Source organism: Loxodonta africana, chromosome 3 (genome assembly GCF_030014295.1).
Source record: "Loxodonta africana isolate mLoxAfr1 chromosome 3, mLoxAfr1.hap2, whole genome shotgun sequence".
Taxonomy (NCBI): Eukaryota; Metazoa; Chordata; class Mammalia; order Proboscidea; family Elephantidae; genus Loxodonta; species Loxodonta africana.
The window spans coordinates 77,245,136-77,261,291 of NC_087344.1; the positions used below are offsets into that span (position 1 = coordinate 77,245,136).

Here is a 16,156-nt window from a genome sequence, read left to right on the forward strand (position 1 = left end):
CATAGGTTGCCTCTTCTAGGGCTTGAGACAGTCTGACAGGGCCACTTCCGAGCTGCCACAAATCCTTGTGCAGTCTGGGACCTGCAGAGGGGCTGGGCTGAGGGCGCAAATGGCTCTAAAATCCACCCTGTGCTCAGCTCCTGGAACCCTGGCAAGAATGGGTCCGCCCAGAGTAAGTCACGCCTGTTTCTTACTGGTCCATTGAAAGGGGTCAACTTTTTGTAATTTGTTGGGCTAGTTGGAGGGGGAGGGAGTGCCTTTTTCTAATTGGTCCTACCAGAGGGGGCTTTTTTTTGTTTGTTTGTTTTATAGTTTGCATGCGTTCCAGCAGCTTCTGTCCTTCCAGGGCCATCCTCAGAGAATCTGGAACTGAGCTGATGGCTAACCCTCTCCTTTCTCCCCACTGCTGAAGAGTCACAAAGCTGAAGGGACTTGAACTGTCATTGAGTTATTCCCCACATTCATCTTGCAAACAGAGAAACTGAGGCTCCCTTGAGACCTCAGCCCCAGTCCCATCCTCAGCCCTGAGCCCCAGTGCAGGCCTCTGGCTCAGAACAGCAGCAGCGGCAGGGGCCCTGGGTCACATGCTCTTGCTCCCTTTGCCATATTTAGAATCGCTGGATCAGGGGAAACTTCACCCAGCCCCTGAGGATTCTTGGAAAGAGCTTTGCTCTGAGGCCTGGCTTACTGCCGCCCCTCTACCCCTCTACAAGAGAAAGTAAGTGCCTGCTCTCCCTCAAAGAGTCTGGGGGCCCTCCAGGCCACACTGCTGCCTCCTGTCAGGAAGTGCCTCTCCAGTTAGCTGAAGTCCCTTCTTCAGCATCAGCTCTGGTTTGGGGTTTGAGAAGCCCTATCAGCTGGAAGGTGGTGGGAGTCATGGCCTCTGCCCTTCAGGAGCCTTTGCTGAATGAGAACAGACTGCCTCTAGGGTCCCTCCGCTGAGGGAAGACAGAGCTCTGTCTTCAGGGCCCTGGTCTGGGAATGGGGAAGAGGACACACATTCCTCAGGCCAGATGCAGAAACCAGGGAGCTAGCTGGTGGCCAGGCAGGGCCCAGACCCTGGCAGGGCAGCACTGGAGAGAGAGGGTAGGAAGGAGGACGAGGAGGAAGGGACAGGCCTGAATCTGCACTTACTTTGGCCTGGAGGGGGATGTCCCCAAGTCCCACACAGGCTGCTGCTTCCCTCAGGATCATCACGCCTGAAAATCAAACCAAACCAAAGCATATACATGCAGAGGGAGGGGGAAAGGGGGAGTTTTGCTTTGGGGGTGTTGAGTTTATGTTAACGGGGTGGAGTAATTCAGAGAAGGATAGCAACGAAGGATGTACAACGTGAACAATATAGTCAATGTCACTGAGTGTACATGTGGAAAGTGTTGAATTGGTGAAGGTTTTGTTGTGTATGTTTTCACCACAATTTTAAAAAAATCTGAAAAACAAACAAAAAAATGCGTGTGTTCTGCACCTGCGATGTCCCAAGCTCCTCTTTTCACCTGTCCTCACTGTTGGGGATAAGGACCCTGTGCTCCCCTCAGACTCTTCTTCAAGGCCTGGTCAGTTCCCTCTCCCGCCCTCCACAACTGCCAATTCAGACCTTCCCCACCCCACCCTGCCGCCCAGCTCTGAGAAGCAGACTTTGCCTGCTCTTCACAGGGGAAGTAGAAGCCCTGTGGGAGCTCTGGACTTGCTCCCCTCCCTCCTACATCTCTCCTTCTTCCCATCTGTCACCATGGAAGCTGGAGGGGTCCTTCCTGCTCACCGCTGGCCCTCCCCTCCTCTGGATCCCAACCTCCCAACCTCCCTGGGGACTTCATTCCATTGATCACCCCCTCTCTGTCTCACATCTTCAACTTTCCCCTGGCTCCTTCTACTCTGGCTACAAGTACACTCAAGTCTCTCTCATCTTAAAAAAAAAAAAAAAAAGGTTCTTTCCCTGTGCTCCATATCCTTCTTCAGCTACCAGTCTCTGCCTCTACTCTCTTCAGCCAAACTTGTTTAAATATTTATCTACATCGTCGTCTTTACTTCCTCACTGCCCTTTCTCACTCCATCTGGACCTGCTCTGACCCTTCCCACCCTCTGAAACTGCCCTCGCCAAGGTACCCTGTGACCAACTTGTCACCAAATCCAGTGGATATTTTCAAGCCTTATCTCACTTGACCTCTTGGCAGCATTTGACACTGTTGTCCACCCCCTCCTTCTTGAATCACTTACTTCGCTTGGCCTCTCTGACACCTCTCTCTTCTGGTTTCCTGCCCATGTTTCTGGCTGCTCCTTGCCAGTCTGTGTGGAGGGGTTCTCCTCCTTCTGCAGCTCTGGAGTCCCATCAGGGTCCTCTTCTAAATTTGCCACAAGCTCTCTGGACCATCTCAGCCATTCCCATAACTTCCATCACCACCTCTACCCTGATGCCCCCCACCCAAATCCACATTTTTGGTCCAGCTCGCTCTCTTAATACCCAACTGAGTGTTTGCCTGATGTCCCACAGTCTTTCCCATCTCAACATGTCCAAAACGGAACTCATCACTCCCATACTTCTCCTTCAACATGGTGTCCCATCTCAGTTCACTCATGACATCTTCATCCGTCTGGTACCCAAACCGAAAATGTAGGATCATTCTCCCTCACTGTCTCCATTTCCAATTAATCACCAAAAGTCCTACTTCTTAAGGCTCTCTTCGATCTGTCCACTTCCCTCCATTCTCCACTGCCACCACCCTGGTCTAGGCTACTATCATCACCCATCTGAATTATTGTGGAGCCTTCTAACTGGTTTTCCCGATAACCAGAAAAACCAAACCTGCCATTGAGTCAATTCCGACTCATAGTGACCCTATAGGACAGAGTAGAACTGCCCAATAGGGTTTCCAAGGAGCACCTGGTGGATCTGAACTGCCAACCTTTTGGTTAGCAGCCATAGCACTTAACCACTATGCCATCAGGGTTTCCTTCCTGATAAGTCACCTCCTTTAATCCATGCTCCACACTGCCCTCAGTGATGAGCCTGAGACACAGATCGAACCATGTCAGTCTTTCTCTTAAAACTCTTCAGTGTCTCCCCATTGCCTTTAAGATAAAATTCTAAATGCCTGAGGTGCCACTCAAGACCCCTGGATTTAGCCCTCTCTGATTTCTCCACTATCCGCTTCACTCTAGGCTCCCACCATTCAGAACTGCTGGCCGTCCTGGGCTGCCCTTGGGCTCCCACACCTCTATTGCTGCACATCCTGCTTCCTCTGCCTGGGGCACCCCTACCCTGTCCTGGCCCACTCAGGTCTCACTTCCCCCAAAGAGCCTGGCCTGACCCCTCCTCCTGGCTTTGCTGAAGCCCGCCTGGGGCTCCATTTGGCCTATCATTGCCACCACTGTGCTTGTCTAATTTCTTGGGGACCTGGATTTTTTATTTCTGACTTTATAATGAACCTGGCTGAGTGTAGACGTCAATTGATGTTTCCTAAATGAATGTGGTTCAGAGAGGTTAGATGACAACCTCTTTTCTGCTGTGTGATCCACCCCTGGTCGTGTCTCCATCTTTCCAGCCTCCTAGCTCCTGTCCTTTCAGGAATATCCTCAGAGAATCTGGAAGCAGACTGCTGGCCAACCCCCTGCCTTCCACCCCACTGCTGGAGAGTCACAAAGCTGAAGGGACCTTAACTGTCACTGAGTTATCCCCTACTTTCCTGTTATGGCCAGGGGAACTGAGGCCCAGAGAGGTGGTATGGCCTGGTGGTCCTGGTGAACTTGGGTTCAGGTCTTGGCTCTTCTATTTGCCAACTATATGACTTTGGACAAATTTATATATGTTTCTTTCCGTCTTTTTTGGTTGTTTAAAGTAACAGCTTTATTGAGTTATAAATTGCATACCATAAAATCCTCCCTTTTGAAGTGTACAGGGCAGTGTGGTTTTTAGTATCTTCACAGAGTTATGCAGCCATAATGGTATACTTTCCCCAGACTCAGTAAGCCTGGGGGTGGTTATGGTACCACCGTCCTGAGGTTGTTGTGAGACGTGACTAAGACTATGCATGTAGAGGGCTTGGCACAGTGCCTGGCCAATAGGAAGCCCTTGGCGAGCAGGAGCGGTTATGGTTATTACATAAGGTCACACAGCCAATCAGGGGTGAAGCTGATGGTAGCCGGAGACCTGCCTCCAGCAGGGCTTTCCCCCTCTGCCTGCCTTGGGGCTGCTTCTGGGTGGTGATTTGAGGAGATGTAGGCGGGGGACAGGAGTCCCTGGGCAGCATGAATGGCTAAGCACTTGATTACTAGCCGGGAGGTTGGCAGTTGGAACCCACCTAGAGGGGCCTCCGAAGACAAGGCTGGTAATCTACTTTCAGTGGCAAGGTCACAGCCATTGAAAATCCTATAGTGTAGTTCTACTCTGCACACATGGAGTCGCCATTAGTCAGAATCAACTGGACAGCAACCGACAACAACAACAACAGGCAGGGGAGAGGAGGCCCTGGGTAGTGCAAACGGTTAATGCTCTCAGCGCTAACTGAAAGGTCGGTGGTTCAAGCCCATCCGAAGGTACCTTGGAAGAAAGGCCTTTGTCTGAAAGATCATAGACACTGAGACGGAGCACAGTTCTACTCTGACACTCATGGGACCACTGTGAGTTGAAATCCGCTCAAGGCCAACTGGAGGTGGGGAGAAGGGAATGCCTGCAGTTGTTTAAGAAGCCCTGGAGTAGTTAATAATTGAGTCAGTGACAGCCACTCCAATCAGCTAAGCCAGTGATTGTCCAAGGGTGGTCCCCAGACCAGCAGTATCAGCAATACCTGGGAACTTTGTAGAAATGCAGATTCTCAGGCTCTACCTCATACCCACTGAATCGGACACTCTGGAGGTGAGACTCAGAAATCAGTATTTTAATAAGCGCTCCAAGTGAATCTGATGCCTTTTTGGTTGGAGAACCACGGATCTAAGCAAACCATTCCCCTTTTCCTCTCTTCTTCCCCCAACCCTAATCTCCTTACTGCCCTCCTGAATGAGTGGGATTCTGCTCACCGAATGGGGCTGGGGGTGGAGAGGAAAGGTTGTGATAAGCCTCATGATGAGCCCCAGCCAGGAAGAGCCAGCCAGCTAGGACCCACCTGTCCCACATGGTCACTTGCTCTGCCTCTTGTGCTCGGTAGAGGCAAACAAAGCCCCAAACTGCAGGCAAACACAGTGGGCAAAGATGCTTCAGAAAGTGGCTGCCAGCCTGGCCTCTCTGCTGGGAAAATTATAGGGTGCCGAGGCCTAAGGTAAGGAGCCTTGGTGGTGCAAAGAGTTAAACACTCGACTGCTAACCACAAGGCTGGTAGTTTAAATCCATCCAGAGGCTCTGTGGGAGAAAAGACTTGGCAATCTGCTTCCAAAAGATTACAGCCAAGAAAACTTTATGAGGAAGTTCTACTCTGTCACATGGGGGTTGTTATGAGTTGAAAATGACTCGCTGGCACACAGCAGGAACAACAGGCCTAAGGTGCTCCTGACCCAAGCCATAGTCTTTTGAATCACCTCATATGCTTGTGAAAGCTGGACAGTGAAAAATGAAGACAGAAGAAAAATTGATGCATTCGAATTGTGGTGTTGGCGAAGAATGTTGGATATACTATGGACTGCCAGAAGAATGAACAAATCAGTTTTAGAGGGAAATGCAACCAGAATGATCCTTAGAAGCAAGAATGGTGAGACTTTGACATTCTTACTTTGGACACGCCATCAGGAAAGACCAATCGCTAGAAAAGGACATCATGTTTGAAGTAGAGGGTCATCAAAGACAGGAAAACCGTCAGTGAGATGGACTGGCACATAGCCACAACAATGGGCTCAAACATACCAACCATGATGAAGATGACACAGAACTGGGCAGCATTTCCTTCTGTTATACACAAGGCTGCCAAGAGTTGGAACTGACTTGACAGCAACTAACAAAAGACTAGCCAGCTCTTGTGTACCATCTATACTTGTATAAGTGGAGAAACGGAGACCCCAGAGAGGGCCAGAGACACTCCTGTTGTTGTTGTTAGGTGTGTAGAGTCAGTTCCAACTCACAGCAACCTTACAACAGAACGAAACACTGCCCGGTGTTGCGCCATCCTCACAATCGTTGCTATGTTAGAGCCCATTGTTGCAGCCACTGCATCAATTCATTTCATTGAGGGTCTTCCTCTTTTTCACTGAGCCTCCACTTTATCAAGCATGACGTCCTTCTCCAGGGATTGGTCCCTCTTGATAACGTGTCCAGAGTAAGTGAGATGAAGTCTTGCCATCCTCACTTCTAATAAACATTCTGGCTGTACTTCTCCCAAGACAGATTTGTTTGTTCTTCTGGCAGTTCACAATATATTCAATATTCTTTGCCAACACCATGGTTTAAAGGCATCAATTCTTCTTCGGTCTTCCTTATTAATTGTCCGGCTTCCTAGGCAGTTCTTTGTTGGATGACTGAAGTCACACCCTGGCTATGGCAGACCCAGCCAGATCCCAGCTCAGGAGCTCCCTCTCCCTGTCTCCTCGATCCCTAAGCTTCAGGTATTGATCTCTCTTCTGCTGTCCCAAGGGTGTGCCCCTGAGTGAAGACCCCTCAGGAAGGCCAAGGCAACTTGAGGGTCAGCCTGAGCAAGGGTTCCAGCCCCAGCACTACCGCTGATTGATTATGTGCTCTTAAGCAGGTTTGTTCCTCCCTGGGCCCCATTTCCTTATCTGGAAGGTGGAGGTAATTACTCAGGTATAAGGATGTTCTGTATCACACCAAGTACATCTGTTTAAATGTGCTGAGAAGCCAGTGGGTAAAGGCTGAGGGAGGTGAATCTCAGGGGTATTTTAAGCAGTGAAGGCCAACGGAGCTGATCATGGTTAGAGGCCTGCCTTCTCTTCCCTTCTCCGGAAGGATGCTGGGGAGCCCAAGGGGATGGATGCCTTTAGAGCTCTGCGTGCCTCCTCAGTGGGTAAAAACTGGGGACTTAGTGATGTTTGTTGTTTAATGTGGGTTCCTACTATTCATTTACTCAGTCTTCCAACAATGTTATGAGGAAAAAGAGTAAAACAATGTAAGGAAGGGGAGAGAGAACGGGGATGGACCATTATTTTAGTGAGTGGATGGGTGGGAAAGGCCTCTCCAAGGAAGTGATTTTTGAACACAGATGTGTGTGAGTAAGGGAACAACAGGCAGAGGAAAGTGCAAAGCAAATGCAGAGTCCAAAGTGTTTGATGCATTCCAGGAATGGCAAGGAAGCCAGAATGGCTGGAAGGCCCTGGGCCCCGTGTAGAGTGCTGTTGTTGTTAGGTGCCATCCAGTCTGTTCCAACTCATAGTGACTCTGTGCACAACAGAATGAAACACTGCCTGGTCCTGCGCCATCCTCACAATTGTTGGTATTTTTGAGCCCGTTGTTGCAGCCTCTGTATCAACCTATCTCCCTGAGGGTCTTCCTCTTTTTCGCTGACCTTCAACTTTACCAAGCATGATGTCCTTCTCCAAGGACCAGTCCTTCCTGACAACATGTCCAAAGTATGTGAGACGCAGTCTTACCATCCTTGTTTCCAAGGAGCATTCTGGTTGTACTTCTTCCAAGACAGATTTGTTCGTTCTTTTGGCAGTGCATGGTGTATTCCATAGAGAGTAGAGGAGATCAAGTTCAAGGGTGGGTGGGGACCAGATCATGCAGGGCCTCTCCAGACATGCTGAGGAGTTTGAGTTTTCCTCTCTAAGTGTGATAGGAAGTCAGTGGAGAGTTTTGAGGAGAGTAATGGCTTCCAGCTTTGCATTTTAGGGAGATCACTGTGGCTGCTTTGAAGAGGATAAGTTAGAGTTAGACAAGAGTGGAAGCAGAAAAATCAGTTCAGGGAGAGATGTAGTGGCTTAGCCAGGGTGGTGAGATGTGGTCTGTCTAGAGATATACCCTGAAGGTACAACCAAAGGATTTGCTAAAGGACCGGACATGGAGAGTGATGGAAAGGAAGAATCAAAGGTAAATCTTAGACATTTGGCCTGAGCTCCTGTGTGAATGATGGTACTGTTACTGAGATGGCGAAGACTAGAGAGGAGCAAGATTTGAGGTATAATCAAGAGTTTGTTTTTGAATGCGTTTATCTTGAGAGGGCACTAGACACCAAAGAAGTGATGTTGACTGGGCAGCTAGACATATGAACTGAACTCAGGGAAGAGCCTGCCATACCCTCATACTTGCTCGATGGCAAAGGAGTCCCTGCGTGGTACAAAAGTTTAACATGCTAGGCTGCTAACTGAAAGGTTGGAGGTTCAAGTCCACCCAGAGATGCCTCAAAGGAAAGATCTGGAGATCTACTTCTGAAAAATCAGCCATTGAAAACCCTATGAAGCAGAGTTCTACTCTGACACACATGGGGTCACCATGAGTTGGAATCAACTTGATGGCAACTATTTCTTTATTGTAGTAAAGTGGGAGAGGGGACAGAATCAAGTTTTTTTTTCTCCCTTTTTGTATTTTTAAACTTGTGTTGTTGTTGTTAGTGCCATCGAGTCAGTTCCGACTGGTAGCAACCCTATGTACAACAGACGGAAACACTGTCCAGTCCTGTACCATCCTCACAATTGTTGCTGTGTTTGAGCCCATTTTTGCAGCCACTGTGTCAATCTCTCTTGTTGAAGATCTTCCTCTTTTTCGCTGACCCTCTACTTTACCAAGCATGATGTCCCTCTCCAGGGACTGGTCGCTCCTGATAACAAGTCCAAAGTACATGAGACAAACTCTCACCATCCTCACTTCTAAGGAGCATTCTGGCTATACTTCTTCCAAGACAGATTTGTTCATTCTTCTGGCAGTCCATTGTATATCAGTATTCTTCGCCAGCACCATAATTCAAAGGCATCAACCCTTCTTAGGTCTCCCTTATTCATTGCCCAGCTTTGGCTGGACAATTAAAAATACATGGCTTGGGTCAGGGACACCTTAGTCCTCAAAGTGACATCTTTGCTTTTTAACACTTTAAAGAGGTCTTTTGCAGCAGATTTGCCCTACATAATAAATACATCATTTGATTTTTTGACTGCTACTTCCACAGATGTTGACTGTGGATCCAACTAAAATGAAATCCTTGACAACTTCAATATTTTCTCTGTTTATCACGATGTTGCTTATTGGTCCAGTTGTGAGGATTTTTGTTTTCTTTATGTTGAAGTGTAATCCGTACTGAAGGCTCTGGGTTTGGATCGTCATTAAGTGCTTCAAGTCCTCTTCACTTTCAGCAAGCTTGTAGACATTTGTCATTACCCACACAACCCATATTTATTCTAAAAAATATTATTGTTGTTGCTGTGTGTTTTCGAATTGATTCCAACTCATAGCAATCTTATATGACTAAGAGTAGAACTGACCCATAGGGTTTCCAAGGCCACAATCATTATGGGAGCAGATCTTCAGGTCTTTTCTCCCATGGAGCTGCTGGTGAGTTCAAAGCACCAGGGACCTTTGGTTTTTTATATATATATATCCGCTCCTTGGAAACCATATGGGGCAGTTCTACTTTGCCCTATAGGGTTGCTATGAGTCAGAATCAGCTCAATGGCAACGGATATATGTGTGTGTGTGTTTGTGTGTGTGTATATATATATATATATGAAGAAACACAAATAAGCCAAAGGCAAAACAAAAGCCAAATCACTCTTAATGTCATCACTCAGAGATAAGCTTTGCTCACTCTTTTGGTACGTGTATAAAAAAAATTTATATTTTAAAAATTGGGATCACATTGTCCTTAAGGTGTTTTAATCTGGTTTCTTCACTCAACCTATTGTGAAGTGGAAATTTTATAGCTGTGTAACTATTGACATGGAAAGAAAAGTATTTAGAACAGAAAATTCTTAAAACACCTGGTAAGAAGTTCACAGGGTGGCCCACTTCTACCTGAGGTCCTGAGGTCTCTCCAGATCAGCTGAGAAACAGGACTGAAGGATTTCTGTCAAGGGGCCCAGGGAGAAGGCCTGTAAAGATTTGGCTGCAGCTATTCCCACAGGAGGGGTTGGATGTGATGAACTCAGGGAAGCCCTTCTGGCCCAGAATGCTGCGTCAGCTGCAGTCACTGTCCCCAGTGAAGTGGCCGCTATGTTGGCTGTGGCTGGTTACTGAACATCTGGGGCTGGTACTCTCTTCCTTTACCCTCCCCGTGCCTTCACTGACTCAGCTACTAGCTGGAACTTGCCAAGGGATCCTTCTCACTCATTGACCCAAAGCCACCGTCTTAGTTTGCTAGTGCTGCTGTAACAGGAATACAGTGAGCGGTGGCTTTAAAGAACAGAACTTCTTTTCTCACTATTCAGGAGGCCGGAAGTCCAAATTCAGGGCACTGGCTGTAGGAAGAGGCCCTTTCTTGTCTATTGCAACTTCTGGTAGCCGGCAACCCTTGGAGTTCCTGTGCTTGTAGACTCGTCTGCCTCCATCATCTTCAGATAGTGTCTGTCTTCCTCCTGTGTCTGCTTGCTTCTGTGCCTAATCTGCTTTTTTTATATCTCAAAAGTGATTAGGTTTCAGACACACCCTATACTGATATAGGAAGGAGCCTGGTTGAGCAGTGGTTAAAGTGCTTGGCTGCTAATCGAAAAGTCAGTGGTTAGAATTCACCAGCCGCTCTGCAGGAGGAAGATGTGACAGTCTGCTTCCATAAAGATTTACAACTTTGGAAACTCTATGGGGCAGTTCTACTCTGTCCTATAGGGTCACTATGATTCTCACTAGAAGTCAGGTTTTATACTGATACAGCCTCATTAACATACCAAAGAAAACTCTGTTCCCAGATGGGATTACATCCCCTGGTACGGCGGTTAGGATTCCAACGCATATTTTGGGGGACACAATTCAATCTATAATAGCCGTCTCCTCAACACAGGGGCATTTGCAGTGATGCAGCCGGAGATCCTGCCTTCCAAGAAGACCAGGAGCCACCTCCAGGGAGGTCTAAGTGGGCCAGGCCAGAGCCAAGCCCTTTACATGCTTTTTCTCCCATCAGCATCCCATTTCACAGATGCAGAGAAGTTAGGTGACTTTCCTAAAGCCACACAAAAGCAGAGCTGGGATTTGAACCCAGGTCTCTCTGATCCTGAGCCCATGCTCCTGCCACCATGACACATGGGCACAAATAAAGCCATATAGAGAGTGACTAGGGCCACTTGAAACGAAGGCAAGCATTGGGAAGGAGGAGCTCTGAAGAGGGGGAAATGGTGGGGGATCACCAAGGGCTCCTTGAGGAGGTAGTGTTTGGGTGTGGGTGATGGGTGAGTAGGGTCCCAGCAGGTCAGACAGTGAGGGAGGGTGTTTTAGGTAGAATGCATAGCATCAGCAAGGGTGCAGAGGCGAAAAGACTTTGGAAACATTTGGGGAAGGCTTTTTTTTTTTGGTGGGTCAGTCCTCACGAATTTTTTTCCAGAGAAGCCCGTTCCCTCAGGGGTCCTTTCCAGGCACGTGCATGTGCAGGCACACGCCAATCCAAAGAGGCCTGATTCTTGAGTCCAGTTGCATTCCCTCTGGCTGCACCTGCAGGCTGTGTCTTCTGGTCCTGCCCTTCCTCACATACCGACATACTCACATACTCTCTAAGGCCACCAGCTTCTCTCCTCCTTCCCTGTCCCCTGTTCCCACCCACTGGGAAGCTGGGAATCTTGGCTCTAAGCTGTCTTCTGGACACCCTGTGTGACCTTGGGGAATCCCATTCCTTCTCTGGGCCTCAGTTTCTTCATGTGTATGATTGGGGATGAGGGAAATGTTGGACTAGTTAGGTTCTAAAAGTTCCTCTGTTTCTAAACATCTGGTTCTGGGCCACTCAGTAGCTTCCCACCACTCTCAGGAGAGTTTCAGGCCTCTAAAAAAAAAAAAAAAAAAAAATTTTTTTTTTTTTTTTAATGGTCCAGGTCCACTGTGCCCTGTTCCCCCCTGCCCCATCTGCCTCCTTCCCTCCCTGCCAGCCCTCCCTGATCTCCTTTTCTTGTGTAGCCATCTTGTTATTTAATTCCATAAGAGCCAGGAAGGCAGGGGCAGTGGTGTCCATTCTGCAGATGAGCCCTGACTGCTCAAGTCGACTGAGAAATTCATGGGGGAAGGGAGCCCACCCCCAGCCACTGACCTTCCCTGGTCCCTGCTGACTCCTGAGGCACTTCTCTCAGGACAACCTGAGCCTGAGGAGCTTCCTGACTTTGAGACCCTGAGGTAGTCTGTTCCTGTTGCCAGCCCAGACAGAGCAGATGCTCACAGCTAAGTGACTAGTCTCTGAGCTACAGCCTGCATCAAAGGGCAGTTGAGAGGCTCCCAAGGTATTTGTGAAGGAGCCCTGGTGGTGCTGCGGGTAAGTGCTCAGCTGCTAACCGAAAGGTTGGCAGTTTGAACCCATCAGTGCTCTGCGAGAGAAAGATGTGGCAGCCTGCTTCTGTAAAGATTGCAGCCTTGGAAACCCTGTGGGGCAGCTCTACTATGTCCTATAGGATTGCTATAAGTTGGAATCTACTCAAAAGCAGTGAGTTTGGTTTGGGGAGGTGTCTGTGAGCTTGGCAGCCTGGGGCTTGGAGGATTCTCCCTTTGGTTTCCACATTATAGGGAACTCTGATTTGATTCTGTTTTTCAAACAATTTTCCCCCTAGGTACAGCCTGAACAGCCAGGCTGAGAGCTATTTCCCTCCTCCCCCCACCCCCGACTCTTCAGGCCCCTGCCGGAGATTCCTCAGCTGTCCTGTCCATCCAGCAGTCTAACCCTCTCCTTCATGCTGCAATTACAGATTTTTGCTGGTCTTCAGCTGCCTGGTGCTGTCCGTGCTGTCTACCATCCAGGAACACCAGGAACTTGCCAATGAGTGTCTCCTCATCTTGGTGAGTGTCGGGAGCCCAGGTCTGAGGGACACTGTGTGAGGTCACACCCCTGGGCTGAGGGCTGAAGGGGAGAGAGGCTTCTCATCCCATGGCTCAGACGGTGCCTTGTTGTGCCTTGTGCGCTGAGCTGGTGGCTGTCCCTTTCTGGGTTTCGTTCCCAACCTTAGAGCAGGTGCTGGGTGACCTTCTGCCTCTAGGTGAGGGCTTATGATGGGCCCAGAGGAAAACAGGTGAGTCAGCCCTATCCCTTCTCAGGACAAAAATTGCAAACTCTACCCTGGTTTTGTTTTGAACCTAAACAGAAGAACCTCAGAGGGGAATGGCTGACAGATAGCCACCTCTTGTGTCACCCAGTCAGGGTTAGAGTCTAGAATGGGGGGGGGGGCGGGGAATGAGGGATAGAAAAATCCAGACAGCTCATGGGGGTTGTGAAGGAGAGGGCAGACTTGGGCTGTTAGTCTCCTTGGAGGACATGTAAGGGGCCACCTGCCCTTCTGGAATCCTCCCCAGGTCCATCCAGATGGTGTGAGGAGAAGTGATAATGAGGTGGTCCTGGTCCCCCAAATCCGGGAACTCTGGGTTGGGTTGGTGCTATGTCCTGCGCCCTCGTTCCTGAGAGTGGGAACCAGAACTCAGGTCTCTGGTCCCACAGGAGTTTGTGATGATCGTGGTGTTCGGCCTTGAGTACATCATTCGCGTCTGGTCGGCTGGGTGCTGCTGCCGTTACCGAGGATGGCAAGGCCGCTTCCGCTTTGCCAGAAAACCCTTCTGCGTCATCGGTAATAAGGGACGCCCGCCCGCGCCTGACCCCTGATCCCAAGCCTCAGAGTCGACATTGACTCCATTCCTGAGCCCCACCCTGGGTGCTGACCGACTCAACAGATGCTCTCACTCCCCCAAAGCTTCCAGGAATCCCCGATCCCAGGTCTGGACGCGGGGTGGGTTGGCTCTTTGGCGCTGTCCGTGTGACCTCGCCATCCCCGCCCTTGTAGACTTTATCGTGTTCGTGGCCTCGGTGGCCGTCATCGCCGCGGGCACCCAGGGCAACATCTTTGCCACGTCTGCGTTGCGCAGCATGCGCTTCCTGCAGATCCTGCGCATGGTGCGCATGGACCGCCGTGGCGGCACCTGGAAGCTGCTCGGCTCTGTGGTCTACGCGCACAGCAAGGTGAGGCCCGGAGGGGCCTTCGTGGCGCAGACCGACGGGGTTGGGAAGTATAGGGACAGGACAGGGGGCGGTGTCAGAGGAGGCTATCTATGGGGCCGGGCTGGAGGCGGGGGCTAACAGGCGGGGCAAGGTGGGGGCCGAAGCTAGGTGGGGGACAGGGCCTGGGCGGTGCCTGGAAGGGAAACGTAGGGAGTGAGCACCAGGGCAGGAGGTGGGGCCCGAAGAGAGGTTACGTATTGAGCCGGAGCGGGGCGGGACCTGGGCGGGGCCTGTGAGTCAGGACCAGGCCAGGAGGCGGGGCCTGAGAGGTGGGACTTGAGGGGCTCTCGGAAGCTTTTGGGTTCGGGGTCGAAGCACACACCAAAAGGGTCTAAAGGCCTGAGGGTGGAGTTCGGGCGGGACTAGATGTGGGACCAGGCTCTAAACCTGAAAGCGGGGTTTGGGGGCGGGGCTAGGTGCGACGTTGGGGTGAGAGGCCTGAGGGTAGGAACAAGGATAGGGCCGGAGGTTTTGTGGGGGCCTGGCCTTTTTGAGAGGACTCCTGGTGGCGCAGTGGTTAAGCGCTCGGCTGCCACCCGAAAAGTCAGCAGTTGGAACCCATCAACTTCTCCGCGGGAGAAAGATGTGGCAGCCTGCTTCGTAAGAATTAAAAACTCTGTGGGGGCAGTTCTACTCTCTCCTATAGGGTCCCTATGAGTCAGCATCGACTTGATAGCAATGGTTTTGGTTTTTTGGTTGGCCTTTCTGAGAAGGCAGGGCAGGGTCTTCTTGAAGGGAGCAGCTGAAAAGAAAGGGGAGCAAAGCCGCTGCCTGGAATGTCTTGGAAAAGTCCCCACCGGTACTTTAATCCCCTTCACCCCAGAACACCCCCAGAGACCACTCCGGGAGCCTCCCACCTCCCCTGTGGCCCGGGCCTCTTTCCTCCCTCCCTCAGGTGTGCACAGCGTTCCCGGCGTCCTCACGCCCCTCCCCTCAGCCCCTCTGTGGTCTCATGCTTTGTTGCCCTGGCAGGAGCTGATCACCGCCTGGTACATCGGGTTCCTGGTGCTCATCTTCGCCTCCTTTCTGGTCTATCTGGCCGAGAAGGACGCTAACTCCGACTTCTCCTCTTACGCCGACTCGCTCTGGTGGGGCACGGTGCGTGAGGGTCGGTGCAGGGATGCCCTTCTCCCGGGACCCTCCCTGGGAACTTCCTGAGGCCTGCCCATTGTGACCCCCCAACTCGGGGTTGAGCAGGCCTGTCCCTGTCCTCTGTATAGGGCCCCTGTGACTGGCCCCTGTGGATGACCTGGTGCTAGCCCCCCAGCATGCCCAAGTGGACCTGCTTGTGCCCCCACCTAACCTTCCACATCAAGTTCTTGTGACCCGCACCCATTCCTCCAACCAGCGCTGGGGGAATCTGCCTATGCCGTTAACCAGCCCCCATGACAACTCCTTGTGACCAACCCCATGGGTGACTCCCATACCTCTTTGTCTGAGCCCCCAACAAGCTCCTGTGGGTGGCCCCCGTGACTAGAGCTGTGGGTAATTGATTTGTGCCCCCAGATTACTCTGACGACAATTGGCTATGGTGACAAGACGCCGCATACATGGCTGGGTAGGGTCCTGGCTGCTGGCTTTGCCTTACTGGGCATCTCCTTCTTCGCCCTGCCTGCCGTGAGTTCCCCTTCCTCTGTTCTTCTCCCCTGAGGGTGGCCCAGCCTCTAGGAGAGGCCCAGGGGTGGAATCTGCTGAGTCCCTGGCCCATATTGGCAGGACATCTCCTGGCCTATCGGATGGGCAAGGATAGGGGTGTCCTGGAAACTTCTTGCTGCCCTGCATTCCCCCAACCATGCCCTTCCCCCCAGGGCATTCTGGGCTCCGGATTTGCCCTGAAGGTCCAGGAGCAGCACCGGCAGAAGCATTTCGAGAAGCGGAGGATGCCAGCTGCCAACCTCATCCAGGTATAAGATGCCCAGGAGAGGCTGTGGAGGAGGGCAATGTACCTGAACTGTGTACCTGTGTACCTGGCCCTGTGCACTGGCCCATGTGCCCCAGCTTCATAACCATGACTCCAACTTTGAACCTCAGAGAGTAGATGTCATTTTTCTGGAGTCACACATCAAGTCGGGGGCAGAGCTGGGATGCTGATGGAGATTGTCAGAAGCTTTTCCCTGCACCAAATACCT

The 16,156-nt window shown here is 50.8% G+C and overlaps 1 protein-coding gene across 1 annotated transcript in view; it reads left to right on the forward strand.

Moving 5' to 3' along the window:
- KCNQ4 (potassium voltage-gated channel subfamily Q member 4) overlaps window positions 1–16,156 on the forward strand; it is a 61,701-nt gene that overhangs the window by 23,660 nt on the left and 21,885 nt on the right. Inside the window, exons 2-7 of the mRNA XM_064279942.1 lie at window positions 12,730–12,820; window positions 13,473–13,599; window positions 13,813–13,988; window positions 15,000–15,125; window positions 15,534–15,644; window positions 15,836–15,931. Of these exons, the coding sequence (XP_064136012.1) occupies window positions 12,730–12,820; window positions 13,473–13,599; window positions 13,813–13,988; window positions 15,000–15,125; window positions 15,534–15,644; window positions 15,836–15,931 (727 nt within the window). The remainder of the gene's footprint in view (window positions 1–12,729; window positions 12,821–13,472; window positions 13,600–13,812; window positions 13,989–14,999; window positions 15,126–15,533; window positions 15,645–15,835; window positions 15,932–16,156) is intronic.